At 42.2% G+C, this 25,133-nt stretch overlaps 1 protein-coding gene across 1 annotated transcript in view; it reads left to right on the top strand.

The window, feature by feature from the left end:
* Positions 1 to 25,133, top strand: part of AKAP10 (A-kinase anchoring protein 10) — a gene marked incomplete in the record, with an annotated part of 1,224,755 nt that overhangs the window by 777,281 nt on the left and 422,341 nt on the right. Inside the window, 1 exon segment of the mRNA XM_044054325.1 lies at positions 6,950 to 7,086. Within this exon segment, the coding sequence (XP_043910260.1) occupies positions 6,950 to 7,086 (137 nt within the window).

The following is a 25,133-nucleotide window of genomic DNA, read 5'->3' as shown; positions in this document are numbered from 1 at the left end:
AAACCTGACAGGTATTACAAAGTATCTGACGCTCACACGTTCCTCATTAAGAATCCTACTGTGGACCCAGAGACTATTTCACAGGGACCCAAAGGCATTAAGGCTTCTACTGCCAAAAACCCTACCCCCTCTGGTAGAGATTCCAGGGCCCTGGACAGATGGGGTAAGAAGGTATACACTTATGCTACTTTGGCCATTAGGGCCTTAAACTGCCAGTTTCATATGTTAAAGTATCAGCAGCATATTATTGGATTACTTAAACAGAAAATTATGTTGATTCCTGACTGTGCTGAAAATAAAGAATTACAGGATTTAATGCATTCTGCTGAACAAGTTGGAAAACATGCTTTCCAATGTGGTTTTGATTCATTAGAGGCATCTTGCAGGACTGCTGTCACTGGGTCTGTACTTAGAAGTCATGCTTGGCTTAAGGAGCAAACTTTGCCAGATCATGTTAAAGCTAAATTACTGGATGCTCCCTTAAACCAACACCACCTGTCTGGCAACAAAGCAGAAGACGTACTTAAAAAGATGGAGGAAAAAGGTAAATCTGTGCAAACTGTTAAAAGATTTCCTGCAAGTACAGATTTAGTTGGCATTGGGTTTCTAAGAATTGGTCCTTTCCTGCCTTTTCCAGGCCTTCTCAGCCCAAACCCAGGAACAGCAGACCACCTAGGCCACAGTCTCAAGGTACTTACAGGCTTAAGCAGTGGGGGAGTCCCACTTCCAAAGTTGGAAGTAGTAAGACACCCTCCTATGGTAAACTGTCACAATGACTTAACCTTAAACCTTCCAAGCCCTGCTCAATTGACTGCTCCTTTAGGGGAAAAGATTGCTCTGCATGCAAAAAACTGGGTACTCATTACCCAAGACAAATTGGTTTTAAATATAGTTTCCCAAAGATACAGATTCCACTTCCACACCTTACGGTTGGCCAGACCTACCCCCAAATCAGTGGACAGAGGCTCATCAGCAGGTTCTCTCTCTTCTAAGTATCAGGGCTATTCAACCTGTCCCAGCAGAGGAATGGGGACAAGGTTTTTACTCCAGACTTTTCTGGTACCAGGAAAAGACAACTCCTGGAGTCCTATCCTAGACCTGTCCATCCTAAACACTTTTTTGGTAATCCCAAAATTCAAAATGCTAACTCTTCATCAGCTGCTTCCCATCTTCTTCTTCTTCTTCTTTCGGCTTTTTCCCGGTTAGGGGTCGCCACAGTGGATCACCTGTCCACTCATGATAGGCAGTGGAGTTTTACAGTGTCGAGTTGCCAGCCCGGCACCCAACCTTCCACAGAAGGCACACACATGCACGCACTCACACCTAGGGCCAATTTAGAGTGTCCAATCCAACTACAGCATGTCTTTAGGATGTGGGAGGAAACCGGAGCACCCGGAGGAAACCCACGCGACCACAGGGAGGACATGCAGACTGCGCACAAAAGGCACCCCAGCCGAGGATCGAACCGGAGAACTTCTTGCTGTGAGGCTGCAATCAGCTGCTTCCCATGCTAGGCAAAAATGCCTGGTTGGCAACATTGGACTTAAAGGAAGCTTACCTGCACATCCCAATAAGGGAATCTTGCAGAAAATACCTATGCTTCAGAGCAAGTTACATGCATTATCAGTTCTCTGCACTGCTTTTTGGCTTATCTACTGCGCCCAGGGTATTCACAAAATGCCTAGCTCCAGTCATTGCATTCTGCAGGCAAAGAAATATTCTAATATACTCATACCTGGACGATTGTCTAATTCAGGCAGAAAGCCAGGACGTATTATTAAATCATCTGGCATTTGTAAAGAAACCGCTAACCTCACTGGGGTACACCATAAACGAAAAGAAATCTCATCCAGTACCCTGCCAACAAATTGTATTCCTGGGAGCAAGGTTGAACAGAACTTCCCAGATGGCCTACCTCACGCCAGAGAAACGAGTTTATTTGGCAGCCTACTTCAAACTACTGGCCACGAAGACCCAGCTATCTGCAAGGAAAGTACTGCAAGCCCTGGGGTTCATGGCCTCTTGCATCCTACTAATTCCATATGCAAGACTGCATATGCGGAAACTACAATGGTATCTAAAACGTCTATGGTGCCAACATTCTCAAGACCTGGAATCAATAATTCCTGTCATTCCTTGTAGAAAGACAGAGTTCCTTTGGTGGGCAGAGGCCTGCTACCATAACAAAGGACTGCCATTCACTCTACACCCTGCCACCCAAACCCTAACAACAGACGCATCAGACTATGCATGGGGGGGCTCACTTGGCAGGGCAGTGCATTCAGGGCAAATGGAACCCGAGTCAAATGCACCTGCATATTAATCAAAAAGAAATGTTAGCTGTACAGAATTCTTTGACAGCCGTCAAGGACCACATTCTTCCAGGACAATTATTGGTAAAGACAGACAAACACCACTGTTATGTGGTACATAAACAAGCAGGGGGGGAACCCACTCATGCCCTCTCTGCAGACTAGCCATGGCTCTGTGGAACTCAGCCTTGAGCTACCAAGTGCACCTACAAGCTCAATTCCTGCAAGACAAAAAAAGTCCAATGTTGGCAGACGACCTAAGCAGAAACCTCATGGTCCCACACGAGTGTAAACTGGAACCAAAGATATTCAACATGTTGAGAAACAAATGGGGGAGCCCAGAGATAGACCTGTTTGCCTCCCCTCAGAACTACAAATTGGACAAATTCTGCACAAGGACTCCCCACAGACATGCTTGGAAAGTGGATGCCCTGTCCTTCACCTGGGAAAGCCTATCAGTTTATGCCTTTCCCCTCGAAAGTTCTACTAAAGATGAAACAGGACAATACTCATTGCACCAGACTGGCCACACCAACACTGGTACCCCCTCTTGCGTAGTGTGTTACTGCTAGAATCATGGCACCTGCCTTAGACCCCTTCCCTGCTGTCACAGCAGGAGGGCCAGATTCTGCACCCCAGCTTCAAACCCTGAACCTTGCAGCCTGGCTAATTACTTGAGCTCTCCATTACCATCCCTCAGTAAGCAAGTGCTGGATGTCATTCTGGAAGCAAGGAGGCCTAGTACTAGACAATCCTATGCTGAAAAGTGGAAAAGATTCTGTTCATGGAGCCAAACTCTGGGGATGGGCACAACAGTGCTCAGTTTACCGCATATTCTTCAATTCTTAACAGAGATGTTTCGCAAGGGCCTTTCCTTCTCTTCTGTTAAAATTCATGCCTCTGCCATTTCAGCACATTATAATATGGAGCCACCCCTCTTCTGTCACCCACTGCTGAAGCAGTCCCTCAGAGGGGCAAAAAATTTAAGACCACTCAGGAAAGCCCTTACTCCAGCCCGGGACCTTAACTTTGTATTGGAAAAGCTCACTCTACCTCCCTTTGAACCAGCTGCAACTGCAAAGTCGAAATTCCTTTCTTGGAAAACAGCCTTCCTTCTAGCCATCACTTCAGCAAGAAGAGTGTCTGAATTACAGGCCCTCATGGCAGTGGAGCCCTTCATCATCTTCCATGCAGACAGGGTGTCACTCAGGACCAATCCTTCCTTTATGCCCAAGGTGGTATCCAGTGTGGCCCTTAATCAGTCCATTCATTTGCCATCCGTATTTTCTAATCCACAGAACAAAGGAGAACGAATACTGTACTCTTTGGACGTGCACAGACAACTTAGATTTTATTTGGACAGGACTAAGCCTCTCAGAAAATCTGAACAGCTGCTAGTTGCCTTTGCTGCAGGGGCAGAGAGGAAGGCCATTTCAAAGCAAACCATTTCTAAATGGATAGGCCATTGCATTCATTTCTGCTATAAGCACCATGGAAAACCTACCCCACAGAGGGGATAAGATCACATTCCACCAGGGCTGCATCTACTTCAACGGCCTTTCTGAGAGGTGTTCCTACCAGGGACATCCTAGAAGCTGCTACATGGAGTTCTGTTCATACCTTCACTAAGCATTGCCACTTGCCTATTTTCTCTAAATCCAGAGCTGGTTTTGCCACTGTAGTCTTGCAGGGCCTAATAGCTGGTCCTAATGCTCTCTAATTGCCTCCTCCCTTCCTTAGCTTTGGGAATCTACCCAAATGTAATGACTGCAACAGTGAAACACGAAGAACATAGTGCAGTTGTGTACACTTACCGTATATGTAGATGTTCGAGTGTATTCACTGTTGCAGTCCTGGTTACCCTCCCTCCAGCCCCCTGACTTCTATTTGCTATACCTCTCTTCTTGTTTACTGTATTTAAGCTTTCTGGTGTAGTTGCTTATAATTGGAGGTGTAACCTTGTATATATTTGCTTCCCATTATTGGGGTTCCTGACATCTGGGGCAAGAAAAACTGATGTAATGGCATTGACTGCGTGCTTTATAAACCTGACTACCTGACGTCATGGAATAAGAGACAGCAACTGATGCAGGACCCAAGACTTTGATAACCAGGCCAGCTGAGCGCTACCTGCAGGCAGATAACCCAAATGTAATGACTGCAACAGTAAATACACTTGAACATCTACATTTATGGTAAGTGTACACAACTGCACTTTCCCACCAGACATTCAGATGGGTATTTAAGAGTCTTTTTTCCTGAAAGTGCACTTTTCCAAACAAAAAAGAGTCTGTATATGGTTGAACAGGTGCCCAGTGCTTCCCCAGTTGATTAACATGCCGTTTTTTTTGGCTTACATCAGGCATCCATATAATCTCTGTCTCTCTTATTTCAGTGTCATGGTACAGGTGTCAGTTATTTCCACCTATCATGACCTGGTATAGGGCAGGTCTGTGGCCTGGCATTTACTGACCAAGGAATTGTTTAAGGAGTCTGCATCACTGTCCTTTTTTAGAGAATTCCTTACCTCTTTGGGATGAAGCTTTCATAAATGACAAGTCATCTTTGGGATGAAGCTTTCATAAATGACAGGTTGCCCAGCCATCACTTAAGTCCTGCTGGTTCATTTTGATGTTTCTCTCTTGGAAATGTATATATTTTTTGATGGCCATCACTAAACCACATAGGGTCTTGTAGGGAATGTTATTTTGCCTTTCAGCAGTGCTTGGATGTCTCTTATTCTTAATGCACATTTCTTAATGCAATGTCTTGTCAGAATTGTTAAATCTTTTTATCTTCCACCTGTTTTCTTTGCCAGGCAGCAGGGAAAACAAAAAAAAAAAAAGAAAAAAAAAGAAGAGAAAGAGCTCTTTACTGCTTGATCTTCAAAGTGCCAGTTCAGAGTCTACCTGAAGAGAGAGCGTGTTTGTTTGCTTTGCCTCCAGTAAGAGATGGGTTGGCATTTGCTGAGCAAGTCCTCTCCATGCGGCCTGCATTATCTACTCCCATCAAGTGGGGAACTCCCCACTGTAACATGTTGCTTTCAAACACTGATCCTCTAAAAGCCATTCAGCAGGGGAGTTGATTTTTAAATTGCTTTCTTCAGAAGAGTGTCCACTGTAGACATATGTGTAGTTGCAACTTTTATTATTTTGTGTGTTCACTAAGCATTATTGCTTGGTTGATGACTCTATGAGTTAAGATTATTTTCGTAATTTGGAGCATCAGGATTCAGCCTTATGAACCCTTGCCTCTAGCCATCTTTCAGCTTCTGCCTTCTGGGGAGTTTTTTATTATATGGGATTTTTCTCAAGTAGAGGGCAACTGAGGCGGGCACCTAATGTCAAGTGAAGATTTTTACAATATCAGATGAGATGTGAGGGAGCTTTCCCTGGTAGGTCCTATTTCCTTCTCACTAATCACCTGTATTAGGACAGCTTCTTCATTAGGAGCTGCAGCTAACGTTCCCTGTAAGCTGGACAAGTATAGACTCAGCTCCATGGAGTAGAGAGGAATAAAGCCTAGAGTGTGATCCAGACAACCTGAGTATGAATAGCACCTCCAAAGCTGGAGGAGGCTGAATGGACAGGAAGGTAGTGAGAAGCTTGTCCATCCTGGAGGGAAAGGACTAGTACTGCTCACCACCATCCAGGTGGAAGTTTGCAGGCACCAAGTGTACGTCATGAACCAGGGACATAGGTTTAGCACTAGCAGACAGGTAAAGGTAGACCTCTGTGATTGTGTGAGAAAGCATGCATATACAAAGGTTGGACATTGTACAACCATATAGTGATGAAAGTTCGCACATTAATCACCAGGGGTGGGGCTAGAACATTAAGCAAATAAAATTTCTTAACTTGCATAAGTAGATGCATGCTGGGACACAAAACACTTGGGTGATCTGATCTCACAGCATCCAAAATAAAGAGTGATCACTGTCTAGGTGCAGTAACCTTGGAGTGAGAATAATAGCGCATGAGGGATTAGGGAAGATATCTCCCAAGTATGAGGTGTGGGTTGGTGTTAGTGTTCTGCAGAAAAAAAAATATTTTGTGTGTGCTTCTTATGTTTGTGTTATGATGAGCACTAGTACGTATTTTATGAGAACTCGTGTACTAGTTGCTGTTGCAAAGCTACTGTGATGCAGGCACAGATCTATTATATCTATGAGGAGATACAATGGATCCATTTTATGCATCATTGTCTTACTTTGATTGGTAGAAATGCGGTCAGTAAGCTTTTGGGGTCAGATCTGTAAGCTTGGAGGATAAGTACACTTTTTGTATGGTGTACATGTCATTGCATGTACTGAAAGAAGGTGCATGTATCCCTGAATGTGGTAGTTTCAGAAGAAAATAGTTGAATTGATAGAGGAATTGATATCCCAACTGATATTCACCCTGGAGGGGTCCCTTCACAGTCCATCTGATAAGGTAAGAATATATTTGTTATTTCAAAATATGTTGTGTTATTAAATGTGTATGGGGTGGTAAGCAAGACTACTCTGGTTCTGTGGTGCTGGGGACTGACAAATGAGAAAGCAGGAAAACACTGGTGTGTGATGTGCATACTGAACTGAAGTAGCATGAGAGGGTTTATGCTGCGAGTCCTAATTGTCTGATTTACCCTGTCTTTAGTACATGGAAAAAGAAGATGCAACAAACGTTTTGCAGTTCTGGTTGGCTGCAGACAACTTCCAGGCACAACTTGCTGCCAAAAAAGGGCAGTATGATGGACAGGAAGCCCAGAATGATGCGATGATCCTGTACGACAAGTGAGTCCCTTTATATGTTAATCAGAAGGAGAAAACAGTTTACAAGCTAAACAACTTTTGCTTTTTTCTGTGTTCCATAGTTCTCTGTTAAATGTGCAGTAAAATAAATGTGTGATAATTAGTCAAAGCGATAATGGGTACTTGTGGTAAGCCCAATTAGCAAGCCATTAAATCAGTCCCTGATTAAATTCCATACACTCTGAGGAAAAAAAGTGAGCCAGATGGTGAAACGGTGGTTGTATGCACTGGAATTTGGAAAAATGCACTCTGCATTTAACATCTGGCATACTTTTCAGCCAGCAGTTGTAATACAAAGTGTAAATGTCCATTCCTCTATGTAGTAATCGTAAAATTATATTTCATGTCTTTCTGTAATAAAATTAAGGTAATTTCTGTGTTGTAAATGTATGTTTCAGTGTCAGGGGGTGTGCAGATGTGATTCCTCATTGTTTACTTGGTCAGTTTTACTGGAGGGCAAGTACAGATAACACTACTTGTTTTTATTTTCATTATAAGGTGTTACAAACTTCACTTGCATTTGTTGCAGGTAAGAACTGGATTTTTTTTAATGTGATCACTGCTCACTTTTAAGAAATGACTTCTTCAAATCTTGTTGATTTAATGTTAGGATATGAACATACTGGACTACTACTGAGCATTAAAACATATCACTGGCTTTTACATTGACAAGATTGTGAGAAAGAGAAAACACTTTTTGAAAAACTGAAGATCTTCAAATACTATATCTCATAATAATTAATAGTTAAGGAGTCTTTGCATAGGTTTAGTTTAGTTGGTGAAATGGTGGTTGTATACACTGGAACTTGGAAAAATGCACTCCACATTTAACATCTGCCATACTTTTCAGCCACACCTCTGGTGTGGTGTTTTGAGTCAATCAAGGTATTCCTCTAACCACTCCAACTGCCTTCTCTTTTCCCCCACCCCCCTCTTTCCTCATACAGATTAAATTGCTACAACTTAGCACAGGCATCATTTTCAAATCTAGGTGCTTATGATTTCCCCTTCTCTTCCACCCTTGGATGACCTGGTGTGACTCAGTGTAAGTTTCTTCATTGTATGGAGTTTTCTTACTTTTTTTGTGTGCAACTGAATGACCTAATGCTCCCACCTAAAGCTCTGAAAATTATACCCTAAACTCATAGCCTACAGCTAGCAAATGCCCTGCAAGAGTATAAAACACAGTCTAAAACATAGTGTATAACTTAGTGTAAAATATAGTTTAAAAATGCAGTTTAAAACACAGCCATTAAGTTAACACTAAATACATACCATATGGCTCCAGGAAGCCTAAGAAAACACTTGTAGTCAGAATCCCCATCTACCCATATTAACCTGCATGCATTTACACAAATCATAACCACCCCTACCAGGCTAGGTAAACCCAACCAAAAGGAAAGCATACTTGACTGAGTACTCGTACAATTGTACACTGCTGGTACCCTCCCCGATGACCGAAGCGACCACCCTGTCATTTATATAGGTAAGCAAAAAGACATTAATCCCCAACAACCCTTACTCAGAAAAGTCAGAAACAAAAAAGACTTTGACCCTGCCAAATTCCAACAGGAACTTAACTCCTGTAACTGGTCTATTCTAAAACACCTCCCCTTAGAGGAGGCAGTTGCATATTTTAACAACAGATTTCGAAATCCTTGATTTGCATGCACCTGCCAGTTCAAAGAGAACAAAAGCAAAAAACTGCACCATGGCTCTCTAATGAGTCTAGACTAAAAATTAACAGTAGAAACAAATGCTGGGCTCTGTGGTGCTCTACTAAAGACCCCCAAGATCATGTTAAATGCAGGCAAGCTAGGAATGAAACTAAAAAATCCATTTCACGTGACAAAAAACAATACTATTGTAATTTAGAAACAGCAAACCAGAACAATCCTCAGAAGTTCTGGGCAGGTCTGAATAATCTACTTCATCCTGGAAAAACGTCTACCCCTATCCCCGCTGCTACCATTGATAAACCCCTGGAGGATGTTTCAGATAGTTTAAACTGTTTCTTTACTGAGACAATTCAAGCCCTACCTAGCCAATTACCTCCTAGCTCCCCTGGCCCTGATAGTACCATCCCTATGAACCTACTCTCGTTCAGCTTCCAACCAGTGTCCACGTCACTTATCCGTACCTTGATCAAAAAATTAAAACCCACCACACTCTCCGCTGATCAATTCCCCGCCAAGTACCTTCGAAAATCAGCTGATGCTATTGCCTCCCAACTATCAATACTAATTAATCGTACCATAGCAGAGGCTAAAATTCCCACCATTTGGAAAACATCCTACGTAATCCCACTACATAAAAGAGGCTCCTCTACTGAAACTCCAATTATAGACCAATAGCTATACTTTCTCCACTTGCAAAGATTATGGAAAAATGTATACACAAACAACTCATGCACCACCTAATCCAGAATCACCTCATGGCAGATACCCAACACGGCTTCCGTCCACACCACAGCACTACGTTAGCCCTATTAGCTTTTACCAATACCATAAACAATAACCATAACAATAATCACATATCCTCAGCCCTCTTCTTGGATCTTTCCAAGGCATTTGACATGGTTGACCACCAACTTCTGATTCACACCCTGCAAACTTTCTGTCTAGATTCTAAAGCCCTTCAATGGTTTAAATCCTACCTCAATGGGAGACAGCAGGCTGTTCTTTGGCAGAAGAAGCTCTCTAACCTACTACCTAACACCCTTGGAGTACCGCAAGGCTCCATACTAGGGCCCCTACTGTTTTCCATCTTTATTAACGACTTGTATACTGTCATCCCAAATGTCAGCTGTATTCAGTATGCTGACGACTCCACCCTGATTTGCTCAGCTACATCTCCTACAGATTTATGGTCTGCTACCCAGTCCATCTTTAATACTATAGAAAACTGGCTCTCTGAACGTCGATTGATACTAAATCCCAAAAAAACTAAAATGCTGTTATTCTCACCAACACAAAGGTCTGCTGCTTTTACCTTTACCATAAATGCATATGATGGCACACTAATCTCCCCCCGACCCCTCTACAAAACTATTAGGTGTCATTTTTGATGATAACCTAAAATTCGACCCACATGTAAACCAATCGATCAAAACCATCAATAAAAAACTTGGGTCACTTTACAGAATAAAAGCCTTCCTCGTCCCTCCAGCGAAAATTGCCATAGCTCACTCTCACCTACTTTTAACACTTCTATATGCATCCCCCCACTCTCTAATCTAAACAAGACTGTATTCTATAAACTCTCAACCTGTTATAATCATATTGCCAGGTTTGCCACTGGCCTGCCTTTTAGGACACACCACTGCATCAATCTTAACCAGCTTGGGTGGCTTGAACTACCTAGTCTAATCCAATATAACCTACTGATTATGACTAATAAAATCCTTTATAATCCGGATAATACTTGATCCTCGAACAGACTACTAATTCAGACAATCAAAATTAAAAATGCAGCTGGTGATTCCCTCTTTGCAAACTCTGCAGGCAGAGCCTGGAACTCAATTCCAGCTGATATTACTTTGCTCTCCTCTCTAGGCCAATTTAAAACTAGACTCCAACAACATCTAGCACTAAACTGGCTTTGCCACTGCAACAAGCCTGGCTAACTGTCATCAAGAATGTGCAAAATCTATTAATCAGATTACTGTTGAACTTACCCCTGACTGTCACCAGGGAGTAACTCTAATCTGTCGAACTTGTCTATTCATGTTTGCTTATCTATTCTTTGTCTATACCATATTTGTAATGTTTTCATTGTTTTTATTGTATCTGCTTACCTTGGAGCTTTTCTCCCCGGACCTCCGCTGAAAATGGACATGAATCCAGTTGGACTATCCCGGTCAACAAATGTAAAATTAAATAAATAAAATATGTGCACCTTTAAACACATCTAACTTTGTGAAGAAAAAAAATTAGTAAATCTAGGAGGATCAAGGCTAAATAAGAGGGCAAAAAATCATAGTGCTGGAAATAAATTATAGCAGTTGAGATTTAGGAACTTGAAGCCAAGATTCATTTTTCGCTAAGTAGGTTATAAGCTTCTTGATAGACGAAAGTCAGATGTTTGACTAAAGGCACTGATGTGAGGGCTGTAAATGTCTAGATTTGATTCTGTGTGAGGGGAAAGGCTGAGAATCCCTACAACTAGTGAAAAACATTAGACTTTCTCGTGCAGTTTTGTATGGTCTTGGGTAAATAGTGGGATGTTCATGGAAATAACTGAAAGACTGGAGACCCCTCTTCGTTGCAGTCATGCCCAGTCCTTCCCATAATTAAGAGGGCGAGAACCAGTTCTGAGGAAATCATCCAGACCAATGCTGAGTGGATTTTCTGTGTAGTGGAATAAACTTTTCCCTGCTTGCTGCAAGATAAAAGTCTTCTATACACACATACTGCTGCACGTGTAGTGAAGGTTACCATGCAGATAAAACTTGGCAGAGCATGAGGAGCATCTCTAGGTCATACCACAACCTGCAGTATGCAAGTTTGTCCAGTGGGTACGAGTGAGCCATATTACCTCCCTTCCTTGTGATGGTGGAGCATTTATCTGTTGATCACTCTCATTCACCCTGCTCACCAGTTCCCCAGAGTCTCAGTCCCTAACTGACCTTAGATCACCTAGATCATAGTCAGGGCCTTATGCCTCTGTCACAGTGCCAGATACGTGCATTGATTTTGACAAGCTATTCTGGATCAGTAGATTGCACTAAAGGAATTCAGCATAGTTGCTCCCTGAAAAAAATGTGGAATTTGGAGTGGTTTACTATCAAATGTGTGAAACTTACCTTACCATCGGTCATAAGGTCAGGGGTAAAGGTGCAAAAAGGCTAAATTACGAGTGGAAATCCCGTTGCCTCTGAAACATCTACACGTAGCTCATGTTCACGATTTTGATCATCGCTTTCAACAGTTGGATCGCACTACAGTGGGGGATCAGGAAAATTACCCTTTTCCTCACTGTAGTGCAATCTTGGTTAGAATATGTATAATTAGTAGGGGGTGTGGGGGGTGCAGGGAGGCCTGACCCCTGAAAAACAGTCACATTGTGTATGCTTTATAAATAGGAATTTTTTTATTTTTTTATGCTGATCTGTACAGTGAATGCCGAATGTCAAGGTTTGACTTCCGAACATTATGGCATTTTAAGTACGCGGCATGACATTTTTCAGTGTTAATTTTTGGACAGACCATCACACGAACATCAGCCTTTAAGAGTTTTGATAGTAAAACATTTGGAGTTTGTTTTAGTTTGGCTGGCTGACTTCAAAAAATTATAAAATTTAAAGCTGGTTTCTTGTCTTAGTAGGTAACCAGAGTGAATTTGTTTATTTATTTTATTTTACATTTGTTGACTGGGCTAGTCTAGCTGGATACATGTCCATTTTCAGTAGAGGCCCGGGGAGAAAAGCTCCAAAAAAACAAAAAGAATAGAAAATCCATACATACATTTAAAAAAGTAATAGCAGTTAAAACTTACCAAGAACTAAAAATGCAGTTGTTACAAACATTTTTTTTTTTTTTGTGTTTGTTTTTGTTTTTAATATATAAAAGATACATTAGTCTAAGCAAGGAATAGAACTAGCAGTAATAATCAATGGGTATTGTATTTGAGATACAATATCTATGTATACATGCATTATATTTATAATAACATGGTAGTCAGAAATTATTAGGTATTAGAGTAGTTGTAATTTGAAAGGAGAAAAGTTAGTCAGGGTTAGTACAGGAGCAGAGCCAGTGTGTCTTAAGAAAGAGCTTTAGATTCTTTTTAAAGAGTGGCAGTGACATTTGTGTAGTGAGATCAGTGGGTAGTAAATTCCATAGTTTTCCTACAGATTTAGAGTACAGGGAGTCACCTGCTGAGTGATTGGATCTTGAAGTATTAATTAGCAGTTTATTGGAGGAACGTAGGTTCTTATTGTTATTATAAGGTGTAATGATGGTAGAGAGTATAGGGTTGTTGGTGGGCTTATACAGGGCCTTGTGGACAATGGGAAGCTGTAGAAATTGAAGCTGGTTGTGAAATTCTAGCCAGTCTAGTTGTTTTAGATTCAGACAGTGATGGGTTCTGAATGGAGAGCCTGTGGCAAACCTAGCAATATTATTATAGGATGTGGCCAATTTGTTGAGGTTGTTTTTAGATAAATTAGTATATATAGGGGAGGCATAGAATAGGGTTGAGATTAAGTGGGTTCTGGCTGTAACAGCCCTAGCTATTGGAGTTAGAAAGGGCTTAATTCTGTAAAGGGATCCCAGTTTTTTGTTCACTAAGTTTATTGTATTGTTAATGTGGGTATCAAAGTTGTGGTGGTTGTCAATTGTTATTCCTAAGAGTTTAGTGGTTGGGTCGGGAGAAATGATAGTGCCATCATTTGATAAAAGTGTGAGGGGGATGGGAGTTGATTTTCGGGTTGGAGTGAAAAGTAACAATTTAGTTTTCTTGGGGTTAAGGAGGAGACAGCGGTTTGAAAACTATTGCACTACAGTATTGAAAGCTTTTTGGGTAAGAGATTTAAGTTCAGTTTCAGAGGTGGCTGTACAAATAATAGTAGAGTCATCTGCATATTGAATCCAGGCGGTGTGTGGTATATCTGTTTGAAGGTCATTAATATAAATGGAAAAAAGGAGTGGACCTAAAATGGAGCCCTGAGGAACACCGAGGGAGATAGGAAGGTTATTAGATAGTTTATTTTGCCAAAGTACCGCCTGTTGACAGTTTTCAAGGTAAGATTTAAACCAATTCATGGCTTGGGGATCAAATGAGACTGATTTCAGTATGTGTAGGAGGAGTTGGTGATTATCCATGTCAAAGGCTTTAGATAAATCAATGAAGACTGCAGAGGAAAGATTATTGTTGTTGCGGTTTTTGTTAATGGTGTCTGTGAAGGATAGCAGAGCAGTGGTGGTACTGTGGAAAGGTCTGAAACCGTGTTGACAGTCGGCAAGCAAGTTGTGATGGAGAAGGTGTGAAAGTAATTGCTTATGGATGCATTTTTCCATTATTTTTGCAAGGGGAGATAGCAAAGCTATTGGATGGAAGTTAGAATACTCGGAGTGTCCCCCTTTATGTAGTGGAATGTCTGTTTTTTTTCTTTTTTCAGTAAAGGGCAATAGAAATTTTAAGGGAGACGGTCATAAGGATTTAAGAAGTTGTTTAAGGGAAACATAGTAGGCAGAGGAAGGGGGTGAAGGTTGATAATGAAATAAATGGAGAGGTTATATCAGCCACAATATTGTTTCAGGGAACCTTGTGTAAATCCACCTAAGGCAGTTGTGGCACAGAAAGTTCTTGTCTGCCTTTCTCTGTGTTCAAGAATGGGCTTTTTATGCATCATTTAAGGTACACCTATTTGCCATTTCAGCTGGATTTACTACTTGACTCACCTTTGAATGCTGTACCTTCATCAGGGCATCTTACAGATCAACAGGAAGCTAGTATTTTCACCACGAGATATGAATTTCGTCCCAGAAAAAACTGACTCTGAGTCACTTTAAACTGGTAGCTTCCACACCTCTAACATTTCTTTCTTAGAAAAATAAGATAGCAGACTTTCAGAATTACTGATCCTTTTGTGTAAAGCACCATATGTGGACTTCCACAAAGACAGGAAGAGGGTTTGACTGTAACCCATATATCTAGTGTTCAGTTAGTGGATCAGGTGCTGGAGGGGGGGTATCCCTGAGTGGCATATGTCATCTTTACCCATTCAGGAGGAAAGTTGTGAGTTTCTGCTTGCAGTCTAGATACTCCCCCAGTGGTCATGCAGTGATGCTAAGAGTGCAAGATGGACTATTGTTCACCTAGCAACAAGGCGGCTGGAGCTGATGCATATGATACCATATATGCACTCCAATTAAGGGTTCCATTCTGCTTGTACACCAAAAAGCCGTCTATTCTTCTCAGGCTGATATTATAGTGGCACACCCTGACCTTCCCCAATTGCTTAGTCTCAGGATTTCCTCACTTTCTGGTTTTAAAGGACAAATCAGGCAGGTGTTGGGAAAGAATGAAAGCAGAAGATAATGGGCTGCTGGGACACTACCAATGGCAAATAGCTGTATCAGCTGCCCCACCTGCACCCCAAAAAAAAAAAGAAAGAAGAGAAAAAAAGACAACAAAGCTCTTAGGATTATAAATCCATTTTTTCTTCTGATGCCTGTTTTTGTTCTGTTTTATTTTTTTTTAATATTTGTATGTTTATATTTGTAAATTGTTCATCTAAACATTACAATATAGTTTATTTATTTGCTTTTTGAATTTCATTTATTTTGTAAAGTGTTGTGTACTAAAGCACTGTAGTAAAATCTGAGATGAGTTTATAAAGTGGTTTCAGATGTAGTCCAGCTAACTGGTAGTTTTATTTCCCAAACCATAAAACAAGGAGGAAAAGATTCTTCATCTTTTGCTTATGCAGAGGCAATTCAGTTTCTTCCTTGGTATAACCAAGGATTTCAGCAGATGGACCAGCTCCTTTTTTCATTCAAACCAGGTAAGTAAGGCAAACCTGTTTATAAAACAACCTTATGAAAATGGCTGTCAAGCTGTCTTTTTTTTGTTATAATCACCATGGAAAGGTGCCTCAGGGGCAGATTAGAATTCACACTGCAAGTGCAGCTGCAACTGCTGCAGCCTTTTTCAGAAATGTTTCTGTACAGAGCATTTGTGAGGCAACTGCTTGAACCTCCATTCATGTCTTTTCCAGGAACTACAGGTTGGATGACAACTGCAGAACCCAGGCCGTTTTTTTGTTGTGGCTATCCAACAAGGCCTTTGCAGTTCCCCACCCTGGGTTCTGGTCATCTTGGGTGCTGCATTAGTACTCTCCCATGTGTGATGAATCATACTGCAGCAGTGATCATTAATGTTGAGTTGTGATTGAATTCTCACCATAGACGTTTAGATAAGTCAGTGCTACATTACAGATTCCTTCCCTCCACCCCCATTATATTTTGCTTAACAATAATACCGAAATGGGGAAAGGTTCCTCTGTCCTGTTTAGGGAGATGCAACCCCCCTCCCGCTCTTGCTTCTCATATTTTTCTTATGAGATGTGCATACCCTATAACCAGCTGAGTGGGGTTTTACAACACACTTTTTTGTTTTCTTCCTAATCTTCAGAGGGGGAGGGACACAAAAAAGGCACTGAAAATGGCATGGGTGCCTCTTCCAATTATATTTTGTTTCCTACTGGTGTCCATTGTATGGGGAGGACAGCCTTTGCTAAGACATCCAAATTACAGAAGGTTGAACCACATGGTCAGATGTCCATGTAGCAGTATAATCCCATCATTAATCATACTGCAGCAGTAGTATTTCTCAGACATCTTAGGATGTTCATCGTGTTTCACTGTTGCAGTCATTACAATAGGGTTATCCTGCTGGCAGGCTACCCGCAGTCGGCCTGAATTCCAAAGTCCTGGTCCGGCGTCAGTTGCTGTCATCTCCTCCCTGACATCAGTGCGCCAGGGGTATAAAAGATGCAGCTGATGCCATTTTCGTCAGTCTTTCTTGCCGCACAGTAAGCAAAAGCAGTTCGCTAGTGCCGGTTGGCCGACTCCTGAGATTTTCAAGTTCGAATTTCAGATCCAAAGTCTTCATTAAAGCTAAGTACCCCTTTGGGGAAACTTTTTTCTTGCTCCAGACCAATGTCAGAAAAAGTTAATAATTGTATTTCTTGTGGGAAGCAAATACCTCATAATGATTTTCATTCTTACTGTGTTCCTTGCCTAGGCCCTGACCACGACGTTGCTAGTTGTTGGTTTTGTGCTAGATTTAACCAATGCATTATTAAGCGTCAATGCAATTTTGCATTTCATTATTTGGCAGAAGATTTAATTATATAATGCCTTCGGAACAGCCGACTACCGGAATTTATAAAAAACGCAAAGACAAAGAAAAGGACAGGCATCAGAGGTCCAAAACCGACAACGAGGCTTTGGCTAGGCCAATCACCGGTTCGCCGGTTCTCAGTGAGGTGCTTTCGCAGCCCCTGACCCCCGCTACGTCAGAGCCACAGGCCGCTTCCGACTCCCACGTGGAGCCAAGTAGGCCAATGGAAACTCAAGGTATTGGACCTTCGGAAACTATTCCCTCAGATGGGTCCGGAGCCACTGAGCAGACATCGGCTTCTGAGGGTGTTTTCAGGCCTACACAGTTATATGTAAAAATGACTTCAGCTTCAAAGGCAAAGACTAAAGCACCTCTAAAGACAAAGAAACAAGTACAACATTCCCCTGGACAGGCCTCCATACCTAAAAAAACAGATGCTTAAAATGACCGAAGACCTAATTGCTTTGATCAGGGGTTCCCTTCCCCCTCCAGATAAGAGACCTAGGCAAGAGACAGAATATGAATCTTCAGATCAGGTTTCCATTTCCCCTGATTCCTCTTCTGAACAGGGATACTCTCTTCCTTCTTATGAGGATTCTGATGCTGAAGAATCTATCCCTTCAGCCTCTCCTCCTGAAGGTTATTCTTTTGGGGAGACCCTGCATACTATGAGGGAGCATTTTCGTTGGGAGATTCAAGATTACTCAGAATCTAAGAAAAGGCTCAGAGATTTTCTTTTACTACCTCAGCACAGGCCCCTTGCTATTAGTCCTGTTTTAGACATTGTAGATGATGTATTTATAGAGTCCAGTCTCACTCCTGACTCTTTACCACCAGCTCCTGTTAATCCAGACAAGATACTACAGGGTTCCTGATTCACATAAATTTCTTTATAAAAACCCTGCTGCTGACCCAGAAACTATATCTCAGGGTCCCAAAAGGGTCAAGGTGTCCACTGCATAAAACCCTATCCCCTCTGATAGGGATTCAAGGGCCCTGGACAGATGGGGGAAAAAGATTTACACTTCTGCTACCTTGGCTGTAAGGGCCTTAAATTGTCAGTTTCATATGCTTAAATATCAACAATATCTTATGTCACTACTAAAACAGAAAATGTTGAGAAATTCTGAATGTGCAGAAAACAAAGAAATGCAGGATTTATTGCATGCAGCTGAACAAGTGGGAAAGCATACTTTGCAATGTGGTTTTGATTCTCTGGAGGCCTCCTGCAGGGCCGCTGTTACGGGTTCTGTCATTAGGAAGCATGCTTGATTAAAGGAACAGAATCTGCCTGATCATGTTAAAGCAAAATTATTAGATGCTCCATTACAGCATGATACATTGTTTGGTGTTAAAGCAGAAGAGGTGTTGAAGAAAATGGAGGACAAAGCTAAATCTATGCAAACAGTCGAGGATTTCTTACAGGTACAACCTCCCAGATTTAGCAAGAACTGGCCTGCAAAAAATTGGTCCTTTCCAGTGTCAGACAGGCCACAAAGAGGGCAGATACAGACCCCCTAGAGGCAGATCCCAGCCCTAGGGCTCATACAAGTCTAAACAATGGGGTGCTTCTACCCCCAAAAGCGGAGAAGATAAATCACAGCCATACAGGAAACAGTCTCAATGACTTTCCACTGCCAGCACCAAGCACTTATCTTCTGGCAGCCCCTTTAGGGGGAAAACTAGCACTTTTTTCACAAATTTGGCACATGATCACCCAGGACAAATGGGTCCTGAATATAGTTTCTCAAGGCTAAAGGTTTCATTTTCGCACCCTGCCAAGGGCAAACGGAATGCTAGACCTGCCACACAATCAATGGGCAGAGTTTCAAAAACAAGTTTCAGCCCTCATGGACATGAGGGCCATTCAGCGAGTGCCACAGCAAGAGCAGGGACTAGGATTTTACTCAAGACTTTTCTTGGTGCCCAGAAGGGACAATGCATGGAGACCAATACTGGACCTGTCTATTCTAAACACATTTCTGGATATTCCGAAATTCAAAATGTTGACTCTGCAGCAGCTTCTGCCCATGCTGGGCAAGAAGGCATGGCTTGTGACTTTAGACCTAAAAGAGGCATACCTGTATGTCCCAATCCGACATTCATGCAGAAGATAACTCAGATTTATAGCTGGCTCAATGCTCTACCAATTCTCTGCACTGCCCTTTTGGTTATCTACTGCGCCCAGGGTCTTCACAAAATGCCTGGCACCAGTAATTGCATTGTTCAGGCAAAGAGGAATACAAATTTATCCTTACTTGGAAGATTGCCTTATTCAAGCAGAGAACAAGGACATTTTACTACAGCATCTGGCGTTGCCTAGGGTACACAGTAAACAAAAAGAAATCAAAACTAGTACCCCCACAAGAGATAATATTCCTGGGTGCAAGCTTAAATACAACTGCCCAGATGGCTTATCTCATGCCAGACAAACAAAGATAACTGACTACTCATTTCAAAATGTTGGCAACAAAGACCCAGTTATCTGCAAGAAAGATTCTGCAGGCTTTGGGCTTCATGGCATCCTGCATTCTGCTAATTCCATATGCAAGACTGCATATGAGGAAACTACAATGGTATCTAAAAAGTGTTTGGGCTCAACATTGCCACAGCCTGGAAACAATAATTACCCTCATTCCCTGCCTGCAACAGGAGTTTCAATGGTGGGCAGAGGCCTGTCACCACAACAAGGGACAGCCTTTCATCTTACCCACAACCAGGCAGACATTAACAACAGATTCATCAGATTATGCTTGGGGGGCCCATATGGCGGGAAGATGTATTCAGGGCACATGGTCTGCAAGCCAAATGCATCTATATATCAATCAAAAAGAGATGCTAGCTGTTCAAAATGCCCTGACCGCCTTCAAGGATCTACTTCATCCAGGACAACTATTGATAAAGACGGGCAATACTACAGTCATGTGGTACGTAAACAAGCAGGGAGGCACACATTCCCCTCTGCAGACTAGCCATGACTTTGTGGGACACAGCATTGACTTACCAAGTACATCTGCAAGCACAATACCTGCCAGGAAGGATAAATTCTCTGGCAGACGAACTAAGCAGAAACCTAATGGATCCCCACAACTGGAAACTGGATCCACAAGTCTTCAGCATGATAACAAGGAACTGGGGATGCCCAAACATAGACCTTTTTGCCTCGCCTCACAACTGCCAACTACAGAAATTCTGCACAAGGACTTATCACAAGCTAGCATGGAAAGTGGATGCTCTATCTTTCAGCTGGAAAAACTTAACAGTATATGCCTTTCCCCCCACTGCTTCTCCTCCCCAAGCTACTCCTAACGGTCAGACAAGAGAAGCCAAAAATGATACTGATTGGCCCTTTCTGGCCCCGCCAGCACTGGTACCCAGTCCTAAAGAGCTTGTCTCAATGCCCAGCCTGGACATTGCCTCAAGTTCCTCACTTATTGACCCAACAAAACAGTCAGATCCTGCACAGCCATCTCAGGACCTTAAACCTGGCAGCATGGTGGATAATGTAACCATTCAAAACACGCCTCTGTCTAAAGCAGTGATGGATGTTATTTTGGAGGCCAGGAGGCCTAGCACCAGAAAATCTTATGTAGAAAAGTAGAAGAGATTCTGTGCTTGGAACCAGGCACAAGGAATTGACACGATTGTACCAAATATTCCTCAGATTTTACAATACTTAACTGAGATGCTGGACAAAGGCCTATCCTTTTCCTCAGTTAAGATTCATGCCTCTGCCATTTCAGCTCACTACAATACAGAACCACCTCTATTTTCTCATCCATTACTAAGGCAGTACCTCAGAGGGGCCAAAAATATAAGGCATCCAAGGAGAGTGCCAATACCTGCATGGGACCTAAATTATGTCTTGGAAAAACTCACATTGCCTCCTTTTGAGCCAGCCTCTACAGCTGATATAAAATTCTTATCTTGGAAAACAGCTCTGCTCCTAGCAATAACCTCTGCAAGACGAGTCTCAGAGTTACAGGCACTCATGGCTGTGGAACCCCTTATCATTTTCCATCAGGACAGGGTTTCTCTGAGGACAAACCCGCCATTTATGCCTAAGGTAGTGTCCAGTGTGGCCCTGAATCAAGCAATTCATTTGCCTACCTTTTATCCAAACCCACAGAATAAGGGTGAGAGACTTCTGCATTCTTTGGACATTCACAGGCAGCTACGCTTCTACTTGGACAGAACCAAAGCTTTCAGACAGACTGAGCAACTTCTAGTGGCATATGCTGCAGGATCACAAGGAAAGGCTATCTCAAAGCAGACTATTTCAAAATGGATAGGCCACTGCATTCGTTTCTGCTATTCACAGCATGGCAAATCAGTGCCTAAGGGCATTAGGCCACATTCAACCAGAGCAGCAGCCACTTCAGCAGCCTTCCTCAGAGGAGTACCTACCAAAGACATCTTAGAGGCTGCAACTTGGGGTTCAGTGCATACTTTTACAAAGCACTATCACTTATCTCTCTACTCTAAATCTAGAGCAGGCTTTGCCACTGCAGTTCTGCAGGGCCTCATAGCCTCTCCCAATCCTATTTAGCCCCAGCCGCCCAACCTTAGCTTTGGGATTCTACCCAATTGTAATGACTGCAACAGTGAAACGCGATGAACATAGTACAGTTGTGTACCTACCATAAATGTAGATGTTCGAATGTATTCACTGTTGCTGTCCAGGTTACCCACCCACTATCCCCCTTTCCTTTGCTGGGCTTTATCTGTACTTCTGTACTCTATACAACCTATGTGGTGTATTTGCTTATAGATGAAGGTAGAGTTTTACTTTACTGCATGCATGTTTATTGGCATAAATTAGCCTACCCTTTTGGGGGCACCTGACATCTGGGGCAAGAAAAACTGAAGAAAAATGGCGTTGGCTGCATCTTTTATACCCCTGGCACACTGACGTCAGGGAGGAGGCGATACAACCGATGTCGGACCAGGACTTTGGAATTCAGGCCGACTGCGGGTAGCCTGCCAGCAGGATAACCCTATTGTAATGACTGCAACAGTGAATACACTCGAACATCTACATTTATGGTAGGTACACAACTGTACTTTATGGAGATTGTACTTGCATAACTGTACTTTAAATTAGCTGACTTCACCATCTGTGTTTGACCCTTTTGATGTGAAAAAACTGCTTTCTGTCAAGAATGTGTGTGTTTGTAGATAGGTACAAAGCAGTTTTTGAACATACTGAAAGCTCTAACTTTGATGGCCTTCAGAGATGCATAACTTTTGGAATTTCCTGCTCTGATATCCTTGGCTTGGTACTCGATTGCTCTTTAAGTCATGTGTTTGGCTTAGAGAATGTACCCAAGTGTTGTTTTCCCCATTTCTTTTGTGCTGCTCATTCATTTTCTCTTTGGTCTTAGACAGAGACTTTTCCATTGTTGCAAAGCGTCTGCTTTTGGTATCTTTTTTGCAGAAACATGTGTATTATGTAGTCATCATATCACAAACCAGGACATGCATCAACACCATTTGTACTGCGTAGAAAAGAAGTGTAACCTAAACACTGTCACAGGTGCCATTGTTACAGTCCCATTGCCTTCCAGAAAGCTTGCAAAAAAACTTCAGGTCCACATCACTTTGAAGAAGACAGCAGGTTTGGAGGTTGGCCAGTGAAGGGATGAGCAGGAGAATCTGTAGCATGTCCCTGGACTTGGGTCATTTATACAGAAGGTAAGGAATCTACAGACAAGACAGCTGCCAGAGGTCCTCTCACAAAGCTCATCTATGAGATATCCTGTGTTTGCCTAATGGCTCATGCTGTTTCTTGACTATGAAAGAATTGAGCTTGAGCACATCACCGACTGATGATGAGAAGAGCAGGAAGGTTGTACCCTTGGCATCAGCCTTTGGCTGGCATCCCAGGGTGTCACCTTCGGTCTGGTCTAGCCTGGGAGCTAGGGCCCTGTCAACTGACACCCAGACTACATCTGCTGTGTGCTGTTCACCTAATTTATCAGGTGAGCATTGGCTGCCCCTCATTGAGTTAGAGGAATTTATTTCTGCCTGTTCCTAATCCCCACCCCCCTGAAGGGGATACTGACATTCTTATATTTGAGACAAACTAGAATGATAATGTCTTCATTCCATGTATTTCCCCTCCCTTGAAGAAAAACTCAGGCTTTTGAGGTTTTTCTGGAATGGTCTGCATCTTCTCTGTCTCCTGACCCCCCCCCCCCCCCCCACACACACACACACACACACACACACACACACACACACAAAAAAGCCTAAACCAGCATCTGGGGAAGAAGGATGAGGAAATGTCATTCCATTTGTGTAGCTTGGAACTTTCCATATTTAGTTTCCAGTTCTGTTAAGAAGGTTGTTGTACTGTGCATACTCCTTCCAGTGAAGTTGTATGACATCTTTTATAAGCACCCCTGAGCTGATTCTCTTACAAGTTCTTTGGTTTATCATAGATCCAGAATGTATTTTAGTCTGGTGCCAGATAAGGAGTATCACACTTTTGAGAGAGTGGAAAAGAGGGACTTCTCCTGTGCAACACTGGGCCGAAACATTTGTCCCTTAACTATTTCACCTGTCAGAATTTCAATCCTCACTGGTGGATCATATTCTGGAAGAGCTTGAAGAACTTTCACATTTTTAGGTTAAGGAGTCTCTAGAAAAGATTAAGATACTCTCACTGGGCTTTCATATAGCCCACTGCAACTGTAGTAATGCTGTGGCTAGATCACTAGGCTTAGGAATGTGCTTGTACCAGATGGTGATGTTCAAGCTGCCAGTCACCAATGATTAAGCAAGCTATTCTGGATTCATTCTTCTGGAGAGAGGTCCTCTTTGGGCAGTCTATCCAGCATTTGGTTAATGATTTCCAAAAGGGAACACAAGAATTGACCATCTTGGAGAGTCTTCTTGTTTGAACCGTCCCACTTCCACAAGAATACAAGAAAGACCCTTTCTGATGGGGTAGGCTACTAAGCATCAAGCAGTGTTGCTCTATGACTTTTCTAGTAAGTCGTTACATCCAAGTGATGCATCCGGTTGCATCTGCAGTTAACTCCTACTGACGCCTCTAGGCATCAAATATTGCTTGTTCGTATTTGCATCAAAAATTTGAAAATCATGATATGTACAAGATTTTAAATGATTTCATCTTACAGCTTAAACAATGGCAAACTCAACTGCATTAATATTTGACCTCTGTGTAGTGCAAGCAAATAGATATTAATTGTTGTTTTTATGATATTAATTTATATAGATATAATTTTCACATTTTTCTAAATATCTCAGCAACAAAGTAACACAGACAAAACTCCTTGGCCTCATATTAATGATGTCAGATATTTGAATAAAATGCTGCTTGACAGTATGTGTGTAACTTGAGTGGTTGCTGAGATATTGTAAGTTGTTTACAAAATACTGCAAATGTAAAACTGTGTTTACTGTTACTTATAAACTTCATTTTAAGACCTGGAACCTAAAGAATACTACCAATATAAAATACTTTGAGCTGAAGAGTTTGCCATTTATACTTCTTTCATAACCAGTATGGTCCCAGAGATATGAACATTTGTTTAAAATGTGAGACATAATTTGATTCTGACAAAAGGCCCATTGGAAGTTACAGTGCAAACTTGCTGAGCTCCATTGGAGCGAATGAGTTAAAAGTCTTTTAGGAAGTGGATTCCGCAGATGCCTGTACAGCAGTCCTTTCTTAGATCACAACACTGTCAATGGGAGGCTGGTTCTTATTGCATTTTTTTTTGTCCACATTCCCATCTGATCAGCAGCCCCCTTCCAGACAAAAGATCTGTTTGTTCCTTTTCACCAGGAGTAGGGTTGACCAGGATGGGCCATCACTTAAGCAGCTGTTTGAGTGGTTCATGGTTTCTGTTTTAAGCTGTACTTTTCATACATGTTTTGCTTACGTGAGTGAAGGGAGTTTGCAGTGGGCTGTTTGCACTGGTCATCATTTAATTCTACAAGACATTTCCAGCAGCAACCCCTCCCTTCCCTCCTGAACCACAGTGGTGATTTCTCTGCTCTCCACTAGAAAAACTGCACCACTCCCTGTATATCGAGTGCTGATAACTCATCCCCCTTCACTGGGATAAGTGATTAGCTAACATCTCTCATTCCTCTCCCTTCCATCATGGCTCCTGCAGTGTTGAAGCCAGTAATCAAACCCCAATCTT

This window comes from Protopterus annectens, chromosome 13.part0 (genome assembly GCF_019279795.1).
Source record: "Protopterus annectens isolate FY-2018-M chromosome 13.part0, PAN1.0, whole genome shotgun sequence".
NCBI classification, from domain to species: domain Eukaryota; kingdom Metazoa; phylum Chordata; order Ceratodontiformes; family Protopteridae; genus Protopterus; species Protopterus annectens.
Note: the sequence above shows the minus strand (reverse complement) of the source record. Positions and strands in the feature narration are given on the sequence as shown.